The 18,055-nt window shown below is 43.4% G+C and overlaps 2 protein-coding genes and 1 long non-coding RNA gene across 4 annotated transcripts in view; 2 read left to right on the top strand and 1 right to left on the bottom strand.

Annotated features, from left to right (window-relative positions):
• Positions 1-941: 941 nt before the first annotated feature.
• On the top strand, positions 942-9,473 carry LOC147233138 (uncharacterized). Of its 2 annotated transcripts, none has more exons than XR_015106215.1 (3): positions 942-1,319; positions 1,396-1,662; positions 9,126-9,473. It is a non-coding gene; the product is annotated as an uncharacterized LOC147233138 (long non-coding RNA). The 2 variants fall into 2 exon arrangements; XR_015106214.1 differs by having other exon boundaries at positions 1,293-1,319; positions 1,393-1,662.
• Positions 9,474-10,025: 552 nt separating this feature from the next.
• On the bottom strand, positions 10,026-15,911 carry nup35 (nucleoporin 35). Its single transcript, XM_086147684.1, has 9 exons — positions 15,616-15,911; positions 14,179-14,346; positions 13,980-14,104; positions 13,852-13,903; positions 13,671-13,779; positions 11,202-11,271; positions 10,953-11,081; positions 10,748-10,873; positions 10,026-10,674 (listed from the first exon to the last, which is right to left on the bottom strand). Exons 1-9 carry the CDS (start codon positions 15,626-15,628, stop codon positions 10,597-10,599), a joined length of 870 nt encoding a protein of 289 aa, XP_086003810.1. The 5' UTR covers positions 15,629-15,911; the 3' UTR covers positions 10,026-10,596.
• A 1,225-nt stretch (positions 15,912-17,136) lies between these two features.
• dnajc10 (DnaJ (Hsp40) homolog, subfamily C, member 10) overlaps positions 17,137-18,055 on the top strand; it is a 19,602-nt gene continuing 18,683 nt past the window's right edge. Inside the window, exon 1 of the mRNA XM_086147685.1 lies at positions 17,137-17,263. The gene's annotated coding sequence lies outside the window, so the exon portion shown is untranslated. The remainder of the gene's footprint in view (positions 17,264-18,055) is intronic.

The raw sequence follows: 18,055 nt of genomic DNA, 5'->3' as shown, positions 1-18,055 counted from the left end.
TCATTCATCACACAGACGAGCAGGCACTCATTCATTCCCTGCAATCCTTTCAGGTGATGTCATATCCTGTCCCGAGCCGCTGCCTTTGTGCTGCAGAGGAAGTGGACTTCCTGCCATTTGGGAAAAACATTGATGTCACTTCGGCCTGACTTGGAGGGTCAGTAGTTGTACGTCTCTGCTTGTGAGTGAATGACTGAACGGTTGCGTGTCTTTACATGGGAATGAGGCTACTGAGAATGCTATGCTAGCATCTTAAAACATAAACATTAGCTGATGTTAGCCGCCTAAGGCTGACATTAGCTGTTAGTCATTTCCAAGAATGCACGTCCGTGAATATTATTTATTTTTTGTATATATATATGTATATATATGTACATACACACACACATTTTTCCGGCTGTTTAGATTCAGAAGAAGAAAGAAAAAAAAAAAAAAATGTTTTTTTTCCAGAGGAGTGTTTGCTTTTTATCAGCTGCCATCCTGTTTACACTGGAGACGGCTACTTCAGGGTGCGCTCCGTGCACGTGGGGCCGACGGGAGGGGGGTGGTTGCTAATGAATTAGCGCTCGTTAGCATAATGAAGCTAACGAGCGCTAATGTTTTTAAATGTCATTGTGCTGCGGAAAGAGCTGAAGGCTGTGAGGGAGGAGCCCGGCAGTTCAAACGGCCGTTAGAGTGTGTGTGTGTGTGTGTGTGTGTGTGTGTGTGTGTGTGTGTGTGTGTGTGTTTGTATACATGTAGTTGTCAGAGATAAGCAGTTCATGGCCAGAGAGATAAAATCCAGGTTGACCCCCCATTTGCACACACACACACACACACACACACACACACACACACACACACACACACACACACACACACACACACACAGTTCCTCCGGGATCTCCTGCCTGTGTGTGTGTGTGTGTTTGAACTGTTGATAAACTTTTTTTTTTTTTTTTTTGTGCCACTGGTCCCATGGCAGACCTTCACTCTTTCACCTCTCCTTTTATGGAAGTCCTCCAAGATACCATTGGTTCATTCTTCTGGGGTCACGTGATTGGTGGAGATCCTCCAATAAGAGCTCAAGAAACGAGAAGCTCTTGATACCAAACTCATCCGTGTGGTTCAGGTGGGTTCGTCCTGGAACGATCCATCACATGACTCGGTATGAAGACCATTCAGCCTCTCATTCACGCGTCTGGACAATGTTGGGTCTCCGGCGAAGCTCCTGCATGTGTTTGGACGATGGAAGGAACCCGGAGAACTCTGAGGAACCTCACGACTCCACACAGTGAGCTGGGAATCCAGCCGGAGGCCTTCTCGGCTGTGAGGTGTAGGTGCGAACCTGTTAAACTCTGGATTTGTTCGCCTCGGTCTGATGAGTAAACAGTTATTTTATCCTTATCCAAGCAGAAGGAAGGCTCTGGTTTTCTTCTTCTCTGAACCTCAACCCCTGACAGACCGGACCTGGAAGTGCAAGAACTTTCAAGAACATCTCCCCGGGGTTTCCTCCATTTGCTGATTCGATTCCGCCAACTTATCATCGCGGGGGGAAACACTGATGTCACTTTGGCCCGGGGGTGGAGGTGCTGGGGGGTGAAGCCACATCTCCAGCTGTGGTCCTCTTGAGCAAGCCCTGCAGGAGGTACCCATACTCCGGCTCCCGCCAGGATCCCGGAGGTGAGGAATCCGTGCATCTGGACGCCCGGAGATGATTTACAAGACGTGGAAAACATGGTCGGAGGTCTTGATTTGTTCATTCGCTATCTCCGCGGCTTTTCCTGTACTCGTGGTCGCAGGGGTGGAGCCTGTCCCAGCTGTCATTGGCTTCACCCTGTAACTCACACATAATATAGGCACACAACTATTCACTGACTCTTCACATATCAAATAGAGACGTACAACTCCTTCATATCGAGGCATACAAGTTTTGCTCCCTCATTCATATGTCATATATAACAGCCTTTCACTCTATCGCTCCAACGTCAAGTAGAGACATACAGCTATTCACCCTCATATCGAGGCATACAAGTTTTGCTCCCTCATTCACATGTCATGTAATGACAACGTTTCACTCTTTCACTCATATCAAATAGAGATGTACAACTGTACTCCTTCATATCGAGGCATACAAGTTTTGCTCCTACATTCAGATGTCATATATGACTACGTTTCTCTCTTTCATTCACATGTCCAATACAGACGTACAACTGTTCTCCATCATATTAAGGCATACAAGTTTCGCTCCTACATTCATAAGTCACATATTATGACTACCCTTCTGTCTTTCATTCACATGTCCAATAGAGACGTACAACTATTCACCCTTATATGGAGGCATACAAGTTTTGCTCCTACATTCAGATTTCATGTAATGACAACCTCTCACTCTTTCATTCACATGTCAAATAGACATAAAGCTATTCACCCTCATATCGAGGCATACAAGTTTCGCTCCCTCATTCACATGTCATGTAATGACAGCCTTTCACTCTGTCACTCACATATCAAATAGAGATGTACAACTGTACTCCTTCATATCAAGGCATACAAGTTCAGCTCCCTTATTCATATGTCATATATGACTACCTTTCTCTCTTTCATTCACATGTCCAATCGAGACATACAGCTATTCACCCTCATTTCGAGGCATACAAGTTTCGCTCCCTCATTCACGTCATGTAATGACAACGTTTCACTCTTTCACTCACATATCAAATAGAGATGTACAACTGTACTCCTTCATATCAAGGCATACAAGTTCAGCTCCCTTATTCATATGTCACATATTATGAGTAAATTTCTCTCTTTCATTCACATGTCCAATACAGACGTACAACTGTTCTCCATCATATTAAGGCATACAAGTTTCGCTCCTACATTCATAAGTCACGTATTACGACTACCCTTCTGTCTTTCATTCACATGTCCAATAGAGACGTAAAACTATTCACCCTCATATGGAGGCATACAAGTTTTGCTCCTTCATTCAGATGTCATGTAATGATAACCTTTCACTCTTTCATTCACACGTCAAATAGAGACGTACAACTACTTACCCTGTCATTCTCACATATGGACAATGTCAAACTCATTTTCATCGAGGGCCACATCAGCATCATGGTTGCCCTCAAAGGGCCACATGTCACGGTAGCTGTATAAATGTAACTACTCCATCATCCAACAGTAGCCATGATATTAACTTTGTTCAAAATCTTTTTTGTCACGATCGAGCGGGGCAGAATAACGGAGTAAGTACAACCAACAATTGTGAGCTGCTAAGAACATTAGTGACTGATAGAGAATTTTGCAAAATTCTTGGATATTTGGTTGTTTTTCAGGAAAGCTAACCTGAGCATACTTAGCTCCGCGTTTTGTGTCAAAATACAAAATATAAGTGAAAATCCTCTTTTAAACCTTGTGTTCATGTGTGTATACACAGAACGGTTCCCGGTGCACTGCGCCACAATCGCTAATAGCAACAGCGCTAACAGCTACATGCTAATAGCTGGAATGCTATGATATAATTTTTTTTTTTTCATGAAAGAAAAAACATTAGCTGGTGCACTGGCGAGACGTCGGGTAGGCTAAGCCAGAAAGCAAGAGTGATAGCAACAGAGCGGGTGTGAGGGCTAATTATCTATTACCGCTAACAGCTAATGGCTAACAGCTGGCATGATACAGTAATAGCTTTGTAGAGTGAGATCTTGCCGGGGGGGATCTTATCTTTAGATAGTGTCTTCTTTGAATCCTCGTCCTCAAAGAGCCGCCCGCCGCCCCGAGGCGGGCGAATGTGAAAGCGCTTTGTCCCGCCGTCGTCTCGACACTCGAATGTCCCGCGGGCCTCAAACGTCACACGGGGCCGTTTTATTCTCGCTTTGTTCGAACCGTCATCTATTGTCAGCTGTCCGGCGTAGTTTCACCACCTGGCCACTAGGGGGCTGGAAAACTCCATTCAATCATTCATCCTTTCATTTATTCATTCGTTTATTTATTACCGTATTTTCCGGACTATAAGTCGCGTTTTTTTTTCATAGTTTGGCCGGGGGTGCGACTTATGTGTGAAATAATTGAGCTCCCTTGCTCTGATGTGTGTGTGTGTGTGTGTGTGTGTGTGTCCTCAATATAACAGTGAACGTCACAAACACGCCAACCAATCAAAATTCAGTGGAGGCGGGTCATGGCAGAAGTACGTTGTGAGAAAAGAAGGTACCAGCGACTTCTATACCTATGAAAATGGATCATTTAAACATTCGCGCTGATTTATAAAAACAACTGAGAAGGGCTGAACAAAAATGGCACCGGAAAGTAAATCATATTCTGCAGGTTACAAGCCGGATGTAGTGAAATATGGAATTGAAAACAGCGACAGAGCAGCGAAAGAAAGTTTGAAGTTAGTGAGAAACTTGTAAGGGACTGGCGGAAAGCAGAGGTTACTCTTACTGACGTGAAGGAAGCTAAAAAAGCTAATTGCGGGCTAAAAGCTAGCTGGCCACGGCTAGAGGAAGGACATGGAGAGGCTTGTCAACAGGACAGTTGCGTCTTCACACCCAGATAGTTGCCTAGGAGATGAATAGAAATTGGGGAGGAACTTCCTGGTGTTAAAGCTTCATGCAACGCAATCGCTACTCGAGATCCAGAAAGGCTGGAATAATTGGAACTACAAGTGACAATGACTCTGACGTAGCGACGTACCGCTAGAAGAGGAAGCGGCGCGTTGTTTACCTTCGGAGTTGGCGGAGTTGTGACACCGATTGTTTGGTTGTAGCATGTGCTATATGCTATCATTATTTGAATGGCTCTTACCGTAATATGTTACGTTAGCATAGCCTAGCAGGCACGTTCTCAGTTCGTTGTTTATGCGTCATATAGGCTATACTTGTTCATCCTGTTGTTCTCTGTTCTATTTTCATTTTAAATTGCCTGTCAAGATGAAATGTCTTTCCCCCCCAAAAAATGCGACTTATACTCCAGTGCGACTTATATATGTTTTTTTCGTTCTTTATTATACATTTTTGGCTGGTGCGACTTGTACTCCGGAGCGACGTATAGTCCAGAAAATACGATATCTATTCTGCACAGACATACAACCATTCACCCTCTCATTCACGTGCCATACAGAAACATACAAGCACCACATTGGACATCAAAAAAAGAGCCGCTAAATTGATTTATTTTGTGAATATTCATCCATTTATCCTCTGTGGAGCTCAGGGGGGCGGAGCCAAGGATGTGGGAGGCGGAGCTAGGGGTGAGGAGGGGCGGAGTCTGGGCTCAGAAGAAGTGGGTCAGTCGCCTTTGGCAAGAGGCCACTCGGAGTTGTTTGAGGTCACTGGCAGGAAATGTCATCTCCTGGGCTTCTTCTCGAACCCTCTGGAGCTCGGAGAGGTTCTCATTGGTCGAGATGCAGACCGATATATTGATTATCTATCGACGGTATCAGCTGATCTGATCGGGGGTCTCGACAAGGCCCAAGTTGAGATGCTTGTTTTGGCACTTCTCTGTAAAAAAGCCTCATACTGTATGGTATCTGAGGAGGTAGAAACAGGAAGTGAGATCGTGTCTCCTTATTGGTCCAGAGCCTCGGAGTGTGTGTGTGTGTGTGCGTGTGTTTGCGGACGCCGACGTTTCTGAAATAAATAGCCAGAGTCGCGTAAAGAGAACCTCCAGCCGTGTCACTGCCCTGATGCTAGCAATGTGTCCCAGGACAACAACAACAACAACAACAACAAAAATGTCACTGTTCATTCATTTCCAGAGCAGCTGACAGCTGTGTGTGTGTGTGTGTGTGTGTGTGTGTGTGTGGTCTCCATGGTAACCAGAAACTCCATCCTGTTTGTTGTTTCTAGTCCGTATCAAGAAACAGGAAGTGATGCAGAATGGCAAGAATAGGACTTCCTGAAGGAGGATGCGGTAACACGCAACGTCACCTTGCTCATCGTCCGTGTCGGGTTTTTAATGAACACGGACGCACGTGCGCACGGGCACACACACACACGCATGTGCACGGACTGTCATCTGGGCCGACGCACAAACCCTGCTTTATTTACGCTAGCGGTCACCCCCCGATCACATGAGACCCCGAGACGTTGTTGTTTTCCGACGTTGACATCGGAACAGCTGGCATCACTGGAGGCGTTGCCACGGCGACGCAAACCCGCGACGCCCGTTCAGATACGGGACAGCTGTTCCGTCCGGAGGGCGAGAGACCGGGCAGTCCTGGAAATGTTTCAAGAGAATATTAGGACGCGAGGAAAACGGAGGCTCGGTCGGACCCCCCGGAGGCCGACGGGAGGTGGAGAACAAAGATGTGGGTTCAAATGCCGTCCTGGTGCTTCAAGGGAAGGGAAGTTGCTGCGACTTCCACCCAGGTGGTTGAGGTGAAGGGAAGCCGCCGGGTTGCAGGCGAGTCTGAGTCCTTACTTTGCACCAAAGTAGGAATTGGATTCATCTTCTCATCTTCCTGAATGTGAAGTCACGTCTTGCAGCAGGAAGGTCCCACAGGGCCTTTTTGTGTCGAGTCTTCATGTTTCTACAGGTTCTCTGGGCTCCTCACAGAGTCCCAAAGCATACAGCTGGTTTATTTGAAACCCTAAATTGTTCATTCGTGTGAATGAGAGGGTGAATAGTTGTATGTCTCTACATGACATTTGAATGAGAGGGGCAACACTTGTATGTCTGGATGACATGAACGAGAGGGGCAACACTTGTATGTCTGGATGACATCAGAACGAGAGGGGCAACGCTTGTATGTCTGGATGACATGAACGAGAGGGGCAACACTTGTATGTCTGTATGACATCTAAACAAGAGGGGCAACACTTGTATGTCCAGATAACGTGAACGAGAGGGGCAACACTTGTATATTTGTATGACGTGTACGAGAGGGGCAACACTTGTATGTCAGTATAACGCGAACGAGAGGGTCAAGACTTGTATGTCTGTATGACATCTGAACGAGAGGGGCAACACTTGTATGTCTGGATGACGTGTACGAGAGGGGCAACACTTGTATCTCTGGATGACATGAACGAGAGGGGCAAGACTTGTATGTCTGTATGACATCTGAACGAGAGGGGCAACACTTGTATGTCTGTATGACATCTAAACGAGAGGGGCAACACTTGTATGTCCAGATAACGTGAACGAGAGGGGCAACACTTGTATGTCAGTATAACGCGAACGAGAGGGGCAAGACTTGTATGTCTGTATGGCATGTGAATGAATGAGTGGTTGTATATTTCCATATCACATTTGAATGAGAGGGTGAATGGTTTTAAGTCACTATTTATGGCCCTGTGATTGGTCCAGGGTGAACCCTGCCTCTCGCCCAATGACACCTATGATAAGCAAAGGAAAGCAAATTGCAAATGAATCATAGAGACCCGCCATATTTACATAGTACATGTCTTCAACCAATGAAATCTCCCCATGTCGACGTCCCTCTCCAGTCCAGCTGCAGAGACCGACTCAGTTCTTGACACTCTAGACGTTCCCTTAAAGTTAACCGGCGGCCGAAGTCCCTGCACAGAAATCCAGCCTTGTGTCTGCACTTTATACAGGAAAGGAAAACTCCTTCCTGCAGACTGTGATGACTACTTCCTGTCGCGACGGTTTGTTTGGACTCGAACTTCCCGTCTGGAAGCCGATATGTTGTTCGGAGTCGGCCATCTTGATGGAGATACGGCGCCGGATTGGAACTGTGAGATTTTTAGTCATTGTGCAGGGATTCAGGAACACACTGAACCCCCCTTATTAAATTAATTAATGCAAATTAATTAATCTGGATTATCCTGTTCATTTTGAGCCTCATGTATGTTAATCATTATTTTTATTATTATTTTATGATATGCCTCATTTGGGGATGTTTCAATATAAACATAAAATTAAATTATTGTTATTTCAGATTAATTAATTCACTTCCAACTGTAAAATATTTGAATGATTTTTAATGATTAATTGCTAGTTAATCATGAATAATTTTGATTCATTTTATTTTAGTAAATTATGTTATAAAATCCTTGTAAAAAAAAAACAAAAAAAAAAAAAACACAAAAAACAATCCCTAACCAGGACGTGGAGCCTTCCGTTCCCGCCGAAGGGCACGCTGAGCCCATGTGACTGTAAGAAACTATAAGAAAAAAAAAAAAACAAGAAAAAGAAAAATAGTATTAAATAAATAAATATTCCTGTCTTGAGCCGGCCGAGGGATGAGGTCAGGGGATTTCACAGACTCAGAGGTCAAAGGTCAATCAGGACATACAGTGTGTGTGTGTGTGTGTGTGTGTGTGTGTATAAATACCCCGTTTAATTATGGCTGAAATCTCTGTTTCCTGTCCGCGGTTCCCGTGGCGACCGTGGGAGAAATGAATGACTCAAACGCTAGTTTATGAGCAAACACGATTCACTCTTTCATTCACATGCCATCCTGAGACATCCAACATTCACCCTCTCATTCAACATGCAGGATAGAGACATACTTCATTCATCCTTTCATTCACACGCCAAATAAGGACGTACTTCCATTCACCCTTTCATTTACACTCCATATAAGGACATACTTTCATTCACCCTTTCATTTACACTCCATATAAGGACATACTTTCATTCACCCTTTCATCCACACTCCATATAAGGAAATACTTTCATATACAAGGAAATACTTCCATTCACCCTTTCATTCACATTCCATATAAGGACATACATACTTCCATTCACATGCCATAAAAGGAAATACTTCCATATATAAGGACATACTTCATTCACCCTTTCATCCACACACCATATAAGGAAATACTTCCATTCACCCTTCCATTCACATGCCAAATAAGGACATACTTCCATTCACCCTTTCATCCACACTCCATATAAGGAAATACTTTCATATACAAGGAAATACTTCCATTCACCCTTTCATTCACATTCCATATAAGGACCTACATACTTCCATTCACATGCCATATAAGGAAATACTTCCATATATAGGGACATACCTCCATTCACCCTTCCATCCACACACCATATAAGGACATACTTCCATTCACCCTTCCATTCACATGCCAAATAAGGACATACTTTAATTCACACGCCATATAGGGACATACAACCATTCATCCTCTCATTCACATCTTTGGACATTGCAGTGTCTCCAGTGAACCTCCTGGATGTGCTTTGACGGTGTGAGGAACCCTGAGGAGACCCACGCAGACACCTGGAGAACATGGAAGCTCCAACACTGGAAGCCCTCCCAGTGGGGATCCAACCAGGGACCTTCTCGCTGGGTCGGGGTGAACCTGACTCCTGATTTGGTGCTCAACCACACCGTGGTCTCCACCTCAACCGCCCGGGAGGAAGTCTGAGCTGCTTCCCTTCAAGGACAAAGTCACATCAAGACCCCTGCAGGAAGCAGGAAACATCTTGTATCCATCAGTGAGCCTGAAATGAGAAACACTGTCCGGGTTTCTGGGCGGCGACGTGGGAGGAGATGACATTTCCAGGGGTTTCCTAGCGGAGAAGATGGCGAGGTCCTGACACCGAAGCGAACCAGATACTCCCAAGCTGCGTTCGGAGATGGATGGGTGATCGACGGTGCTTCCTGGGATGAGAAGGTCCACGTGGAAACGTTGTTGGGACTTCAACAAGCTACGCTGGTGCCCCCTAGTGGAGATCAGGTGACATTGCCGATGTTGCATTTCTATATTTGAGCATCTAAATTTGTCTAGCTGACATGAACGAGAGGGGCAACACTTGTATGCCTGGGTGACGTGAACAAGAGGGGCAACACTTGTATGCCTGGGTGACATAAACGAGAGGGGCAACACTTGTATGCCTGGGTGACGTAAACAAGAGGGGCAACACTTGTATGCCTGGGTGACATGAACGAGAGGGGCAACACTTGTATGCCTGGGTGACGTAAACAAGAGGGGCAACACTTGTATGCCTGGGTGACGTAAACAAGAGGGGCAACACTTGTATGCCTGGGTGATGTGAACGAGAGGGGCAACACTTGTATGCCTGGGTGACGTAAACAAGAGGGGCAACACTTGTATGCCTGGGTGACATGAACGAGGGGGGCAACACCTGTATGTTTGGATGACGTGAACAAGAGGGACAAGACTTGTACGTCTGGATGACGTGTGTGTGTGTGTGTCTCCCAGAGGGACAGAGTGAAACAATGCATAACCCCAACACATTGTCTGCAAAGCAAAACACCAAATCGTGCTCATCTGTATGACTTTTTATTAGATCACGTGGCAGAGAAAACGGTTCTACTGGACAATTCCATGGGTTTAGTGTCTCACTGTTTATTATTTTTTTCAAAAAAAAAAAAAAAGACAAAACTCACTTTCTGTCATTATAGAAAACTGTAAAAACACAGACAAGATCTTTTTAAATAGGACATTTCACCTTGTCTGCGATAGCAGTGGCCTACAGCGCCACCCTGTGGCCGGTGGAGGAACTGCAGCCACATGGGACACAGTCCTTTGCTGACACACAAGCAGTAATGGGTAAAAAAAGGCAATTTTTTTTGCAGAATCTCTCTCGCTGTCACACACACACACACACACACACACACTTGTGAATCATCCAATCAGCCGCCGGCTTCCTGTGACGTCACCAGCCGAACATGTACTCCATCATTTTGGACACGAGGCTGTCGTCCTTGCGTGGCGTCTGTCTGTCCGCCACCACCTGGCGTGGGAAAAGGGGGGTCAGCGAGAGGGCTAAGCTAAGAAGCTAAGAAGCTAAGAGGTCAAAGGTCAACCTGGTAGTCGCTGGCGGAGCTCCTGTAGTTGGCGCTGAGCGGCCGGATGGCGGAGCGCGGCGTGGAGGGCGGGAGGGAGGACGACGAGAGGGGGGAAGAGACGGAGTCGCCGCACTCCATCACGCTCTTAACGGAGAAACAAGAAGTCATTCGCTGCAGACGGACCAATCAGAGGGGAGCGCCACACACACACACACACACACACCTTGTCGATGCAGGGTTTCACTCCCACCATGATGGCGTCACCGAACACCTTCCCGTCTTTGGACAGCGCCTTCCTGGCCTGAAGCTTGGACTGATACTGGAGGTGCATCCAGTTGCCGGGAGACGCCATCTGAGGTTGATTTCCAGACAAAGCACAGACATCCCATCATACCGTCTACCGAAAATCGACCAATCGCGTCGCGGGCAGAGAGCTGGAGGCGGGGCTTGTGTCAGGAACTCCTGGTCTTACCGTGTGTTTGAGGATGTTTCCGTACTGCGCGAACTGCAGGAGGATGTAGGACGCCGAAGCAGGTGGAAAACTGACACACACACACACACACACACACACACACACACACACACACACACACACACACACACACGCGTTAATCATAACACCGTTTATGGAGCTTCGCCTTCCAAGTACCATTTTTCTGAGATAGGAGCTGTCGTTTTGTGAATTTTTTTTTTCTGGGCGCGCCGCCACCGCTAGCTAGCTAGCTAGCTAGCCCAGAGAAAATGATGGAAAAACACAAGCGTTGTCGTGGGTGAGCTCGGTGGCGGAGAGCATCGTCCGCGAGGAGGCGGGAGACGATGACGAGGATTGTGCGCAATCGCTTTGTCGCTAATTTAAGTTTAGCCATAAAGTGCAGCAAAGTGTGCAAGCTAGCAACACATTTTAGCGTTCAATGTGTAGCCGTTTTCTATAGAAGTCTTCAAGTAAAGATATTAAACACAGAGAAGATTTCAAGTAGCCACATGTGAGTTAAATTAAGCCATAGACCCTCAGAGGTAAATTCAGTTGCCAGTTTTTACCCCCCCTTTTGAACACTGAGGCTTAAACAACAATGCGGCTAATTTACGGATCCTTTTTTTTTGCCTAACGTCGCCGAAACATTTCGCCTCGTCACATCGGACGGATGAAATCACCGTTAAATTCTGAGGCCGTTCAATTCCGACCCCGAGGAAGATGACGGTAATGGTTTTCGTGCGCGGGAGGAAGACCAAGATAGCGATCGGCTAGCCGGTGCGGCTTATATTCAGGTGCGCTCAATAGTCCAGAAATGACGTTAATTAAATTTTTTTTTATATTATAATTTTTATTATGTATGTTTTGTTTGTTTTATTTATTGTATTTTTGTTTGTAAATTGTATTTTTTTATTGTGAATTTGTGGTTTTATTTATTTTATTTTTACTTTGTGCTGTATTTTTATTATGTTTTTTTGGTTTGATTTATTTTTTTCGAGTATCTTTTTAAATGTATTTTTGTGTTATTTTATTTATTTACTGTATTTTTATTTTATACTGTATTTTTGTATTTATTTATTTATTTCATTTTTTATTTTATATTGTATTTTTTTGCTTATTTTATTTATTTATATGCTTTATTTTTTTTATTACATTTTACTATTTCTTAAACACTGTTTGTTGTTTTTGAAGTACATTTCCACTATTTGAAAATACGTAACAAAACCTGGCAGCAGGAAAGAATTTTTGGCGTTTCCGTTCAATTTAACAGGCAAAATTTAATTCGATAAAACAGCTCTAATTAGATGGTTACAACTCTGAGGACATTCACATATCCTGTCTTTTTTATCCTCTTTGGTCCCGACACACACACACACACACACACACATCCTGCCCATTTTTTGTTTATTTTAATCTTTTCATTGTGATCACTCTATTTATGTTGTCGTTTATTTCTGGTTGTGTATTTGTATGTTCTTTTATCCCTGGTGTTGGAGTCTATTTATTCATGGATGTGTTTGCTATCTTCTGTCCCTATTTATATTATTATTACTATTTTTTTTACATTATAACTGTTCCGCTGTTGTGACAAAGGAATTTCCCCAATGGGGAATAATAAAGTTTATTTTTAAAAATAAATATGAATATAAATAGAGACAGAAGACAGAAAATAGCATCATCAAAATCCATGTCTCTATTAATATGCATATTTATTTTCCTTTTTTAATGTTTTTTATGACTGTTACTCTGCTTTGATAAAGGAATTTCCTGAATGGGGATCAATGAAGTTTATTATTAAAAATAAATATGAATATAAAGAGAGACAGAAGACAGAAAATTGCAAAGACATCCATGTCTCTCTATTTATATTTGTATTTATTTTTAATAATAAACTTTATTGATCCAATTGGGAAATTCCTTTATCAGAGCAGAGTAACAGTTATTAAAAAAAAAAAAACATTAAAAAAGGAAAATAAATATGCATATTAATAGAGACATGGATTTTGATGATGCTATTTTCTGTCTTCTGTCTCTATTTATTTCATATTTATTTTTAAAAATAAACTTTATTATTCCCCATTGGGGAAATTCCTTTGTCACTGTTATAATATAAAAAAATTAAAAATTAAAATAAATTTGAATATAAATAGAGAGACAGAAGACAGAAAATAGCTAAGACATCCATGTCTCTCTATTTATATTTGTATTTATTTTTAATAATAACATTTATTGATCCCCATGGGGGAAATTCCTTTGTCACAGTTATAATATAAAAAAAATTAAAAATTAAAATAAACATGAATATAGCGAGAACAACAACATCAGGGATAAAAACAGAACAAAAAGGGTGAAAAAATCCACCACCGGAACTAAACGACAACATAAACAGCGCGACGCGAATAAAGTTTATCTCATCTTTTAAGTTTATCAACTCGACTCGTCCGTCCGGCCGTTATTTCTCCGTCCTACCCGAACACGGTGACCCAGGTCTGGTCCAGCTGGTCGTCGGCCGAAAGAGCCTCGCCTTGGCTGTAGAACGGATCCACCTGAGCCGGAGACACACACACCTGCTGCGCGCCTGGACAGCAGGACACCAAGGTAAAAACCCTGCATCAGGTGTGTGTGTGTGTGTGTGTGTGTGTGTGTGTACCTGGAGTGGAGGCTTGGCGCGCCGATAGAGGCGACTGCATGACGGGAAAGGCCTGGAGATTTCAGAAAATAAACGGTGAGATGTTTTAAAGCGTCCAAGACGTCCAACGCTGCCGTGCGTTCCTTCACCTGTCTGTGCGCGGCGAGCGGCGTCACCGGGGCGAAGACGTCGTCGTGGATGCTGCGCACCGGCGGGGCGCCGCTTTTGTCCTTCGGGGTGGGAACGACGGGCTGCGGCGCCGAGCCGCCGCCGCCTGAAAAAAAAAAACACACATTTTGTGTTTAAAAAAAAAAAGGACGTCATGGCAACCGGGGAGGCCTGGCTTACCTTTCAGTAAGGATGTGTTGTCCAGGACGGGGGTGGAGAGGGTGAAAGGGCGCGTCTGCGGGCTGACGGGCGCCGGGAGCTCGCCGAGAAGGAAACCCGGAAGGAACTGGGCTCCGGAGGTGGCCTTCGGGGAGGTGGGGGACCCCAGGGTCATGGGTTCGCTTCCCCCTGAGGGACAGACATTACATTACATTACATTTGGCAGACGCTTTTATCCAAAGCGACTTACAATAGAGGACATAAGGACTGCAAATACACTTGCAAATACAAGATGCACAGGAAATATACAGAACAGTAAGCTGGGGTTAGTGAGTTTTTTCTTTTTTTTGACAGACATACACACACACACACACACTGCATAGCCTAACTTGCTGCCTAACCTGATCTGGGGCATCAGCGCAGTAAAAAGTCCTGAAAGAGAAATGTTTTTACCTGTTTCTTGAAGGTTGAGAGAGATGATGCTAGTCTTGTTGCTTCCGGAAGTTTGTTCCACCACTGAGGTAGTAGAACTGAGAACAGTTTTGCCTGAGATCGCTTAGAGCGAGCAGAAGCTACTGCTAGTAGGTTTGTATTAGAGGAACGCAGCTCTCTGCCGGGAACATAAGGTCTTATCATTTGGTTCAGATATGCTGGACCTGTTCCTGAGGTGGTTTTGAAGGCCAGGGTCAGGACCTTGTGCTTGAACAGAGGTGTAACATGAGCTGCAGCATTCTGCACCATCTGCAGTGATTTTATTGCACGAGCAGGTCGTCCAGGTAGGAGGGAATCGCAGTCGTCCAGGCGGGAGATGACCACGGCCTGAACCAATAGCTGTACCGACTGTTGGGTCAGGTAGGGTCTGATTTTCTGAATGTTGTACAGCACAGTTGAAGTAATATAGTTGGAGAATGACAGCTGATCGTCGATCATGACGCCGAGGTTTTTTGCAACTTTGTTAGGGGCCACTGTGGTAGGGCCCAACTTGAGGCTGATGTTGACATCTACTTAGGCATGATGAGGATCTGGAAGCCTTTAGGGGTGCAGCCTGCAGCGAGGAGATCTTTGAATCGACTTGCAGGATTTTAAGTAAAGTGAACTTCCAAACCATCTGATGGATTTTGGAAATCTTTGACAAGTTTGTTTCCTCCCCCAACAAACAAGCCACATCCAGGGGATGCTGCAGGAAACACTCCCAGGGAACTTGCGTGCATTTTGTTCAGTATAATCGTACTTGAGCTTTGACAAAGTGTTTTTCTTGAAAACTCTTTTAAACAGGAAGCTAAGAGGGAACCGGTGTTTGGATCGCAGTTGATCACTTAGCACGTTTAGCACTAGCATGTGTCGTTAGCTAGCTGACAGCTAACCGGTAAACGGTGCGGATTAAACCTCAGACTAGCATGTCAACTACCGACGTGACCAGCCACCAACACACATCTAGTAACTAAAATCGTTACTTACCTTGTAACTCCATCTCGGCTGTCGTTACTTTCGAGCCGCGATTTTTCAAAAGCAGGAAGTGACGCCAGGCGCACGGCTAACGAGCTAACGCCGCTAGCTTCACTTACAACACCACCTTGTCCTCTTTGCTGATATTCAAATCCCTTCTGAAATCGGGTTCACATGAAAGTATATTTCAACCCGAGTGTCTGGAATTGATTAAAATTCAAAATGAGACGCGGCGGGAACCGTTAATCTTGTTTTCCGGCGCTTTAGCGTCCACGACACCGCGGCTAGTAGAAGCATGTGAAGATGCGTTCACGGACACCTCGGAATTTCCATGCATGAGAAGACGCGTTCACGGACACCCTGTTATTCACGTTAAACTCGCTTTTTTAAAATCTTTTCGTGAAATTTGGTCAAATTAGAATTGGAATTTCGTCACAAGGGAATTAAATATGCAGTATATCAGAAATAAATAGCATATCGAGTGAAAGTGAGCAGGAGTGGAAAAAAACGTGTTCAGAATGAATGCAAAGTAATTGAAAAAGAATGTAAAGCTTGCATGTTTTAAATGTTTAAAATGTTATTTTTAAAGCTACATGCATCCCGAAACAAATGTGTTCCCATGCATGTTTATATAAATACAAACTTCTATCATTACTCGAGTTTTAATCAAATTCATGAGTTTGGTTTTCATATATTGAGAGACGTATCAGGAAAACGTATGATTCTCCTCCACGTCTCCCAGTGGGGTTCCTCCCACAAGACACACACACACACACACACACACACACACACAAACACACACACACACACACACACACACACACACACACACAAACACACACACACACACACACACACACACACACACACATAGAAACGAGACGTGTGATTACTTTTTTTTTTAGTGTTATTCATTTATTTTTGTTTATCTTTATTATTTAATATATTATAAATTAATCTTTTTATCTTCAGAAATGACGTACCCGTTTTTTTTAGCTTTTTTCAAGTACAGTAATCTAATAAAATAATGTAGATTCAACTTCTGTTATTTTAAAATAAAAGCAGCAAACCGGAAGAGATTGTTTAGATAGCCTGCTCTTTGTTAAAATCACGGAATTATTAACGATTTTTAAGACATACACATAGAAACACTAGACATTTGATTACTTTTCTTTTTTTCAATTTTATTAATTTATTTTGATTGATATTCATTTTTATTATTTGATATATCATAAATTAATGATTTTACCTTTAATGACGTACCCGTTTTTTAGCTTTTGTCAAGTACAGGAATCTAAAAAAAATAATGTAGATTCAACTTCCGTTGTTCCAAAATAAAAGCACCAAACCGGAAATGTTTTTTTAGATGAATCGCTTCTTGTTAACATCCCCGGAATTATTAATGATTTTTACTTGAGATAAAATCATCTATTTATGAATAATCCGTGTAAAATGTTAAAAATTGGTGAAATCCGCATATTTTGTTTTGAAATTTCCGTTTTGTGGAAGCGGAAATGAGGAGCGGCGTGTCGCGGAGCTTGATGCCGGTGTGAGGCGGATGCTGGAGCGGATTCGGCTCAGCTGGCTGCCGTGAGTCTTCTGGAAGTTTAAGGCGCCGTCAGACACAACGACTGAAAATACCAAGACGGGAGAAAAATAGGTAACGTAGCCGAGAATCGAAAAGGGGCAACTTTGCGGAATGTCGGCATCTTTTAGCTCCGCTCTGTCGAGCTTTCCACCGGAAGTCGAAGTGTCGCGGTGAAGTTAAATAGCTAATTTGCTAGCTTAGCCGGCAAGTTTAAATGAGCGCTGGTCTTGCTAGCTTAGCTCAAGATGTGAGATTCCACGTTTTAATAACAATAAAAATGGTCTCTTCTTGCAAATAAATCCCGTCCCTTTTTCTTCTTAAACCCATCTATTTGATTGAAAATGCAGAGATTCATTTTATACTGGAAATGTCACCTTTGCGCCGCCATGTAATACTGACACCGGCGTTTGAAAAGTGACCTGCTAACACACGTCTTCCCAAAATCAAAACATTTATTATGAAATTAGATATAATAAAACAACATGTGGTAAAATATAGAATAGAATATCCCTCAAATGTGAGGAAATTTCAATTCATTCAGCAGAAAATGTAGTAGAGTTAGATAAATCATAAATATTTGAACAGTAGCATATAAAAGTGTCAGAAAAATAAGATATGAAATGTCATGCTGCACAAACATTAAGTTAATATCGCAAATTTTAGTGTCGCAGTGATAAATTTAATCAACCAGGGCTGAGATTTAGCAAGTAAATCAAGCCTATATCTATATTATCAAATATCAGCATGTTCCATATGCAGTTATAGATAATTTTAAAGATGTTGTATCTCCACAATTGCACAATAAAAAGGTTGCAAACATCTAAATAATCTCTGGCTGGATTATTTTTAAGTCATCTCTACATC

This window comes from Fistularia commersonii, chromosome 6 (assembly GCF_037954325.1).
Source record: "Fistularia commersonii isolate RoL2024-O1a breed Wild chromosome 6, RoL_Fcom_v1.0, whole genome shotgun sequence".
NCBI classification, from domain to species: Eukaryota; Metazoa; Chordata; class Actinopteri; order Syngnathiformes; family Fistulariidae; genus Fistularia; species Fistularia commersonii.
This window is presented reverse-complemented; position numbering and strand designations above follow the sequence as displayed.

Coding starts and splice junctions, on each gene's coding strand:
- nup35 (XM_086147684.1), bottom strand. Junction 14,105..14,178: donor CAACACATCCTTACTGAAAG/GTAAGCCAGGCC, acceptor TTTTTTTTTCAG/GCGGCGGCGGCTCGGCGCCG. Junction 10,874..10,952: donor TGAAACCCTGCATCGACAAG/GTGTGTGTGTGT, acceptor TTCTCCGTTAAG/AGCGTGATGGAGTGCGGCGA.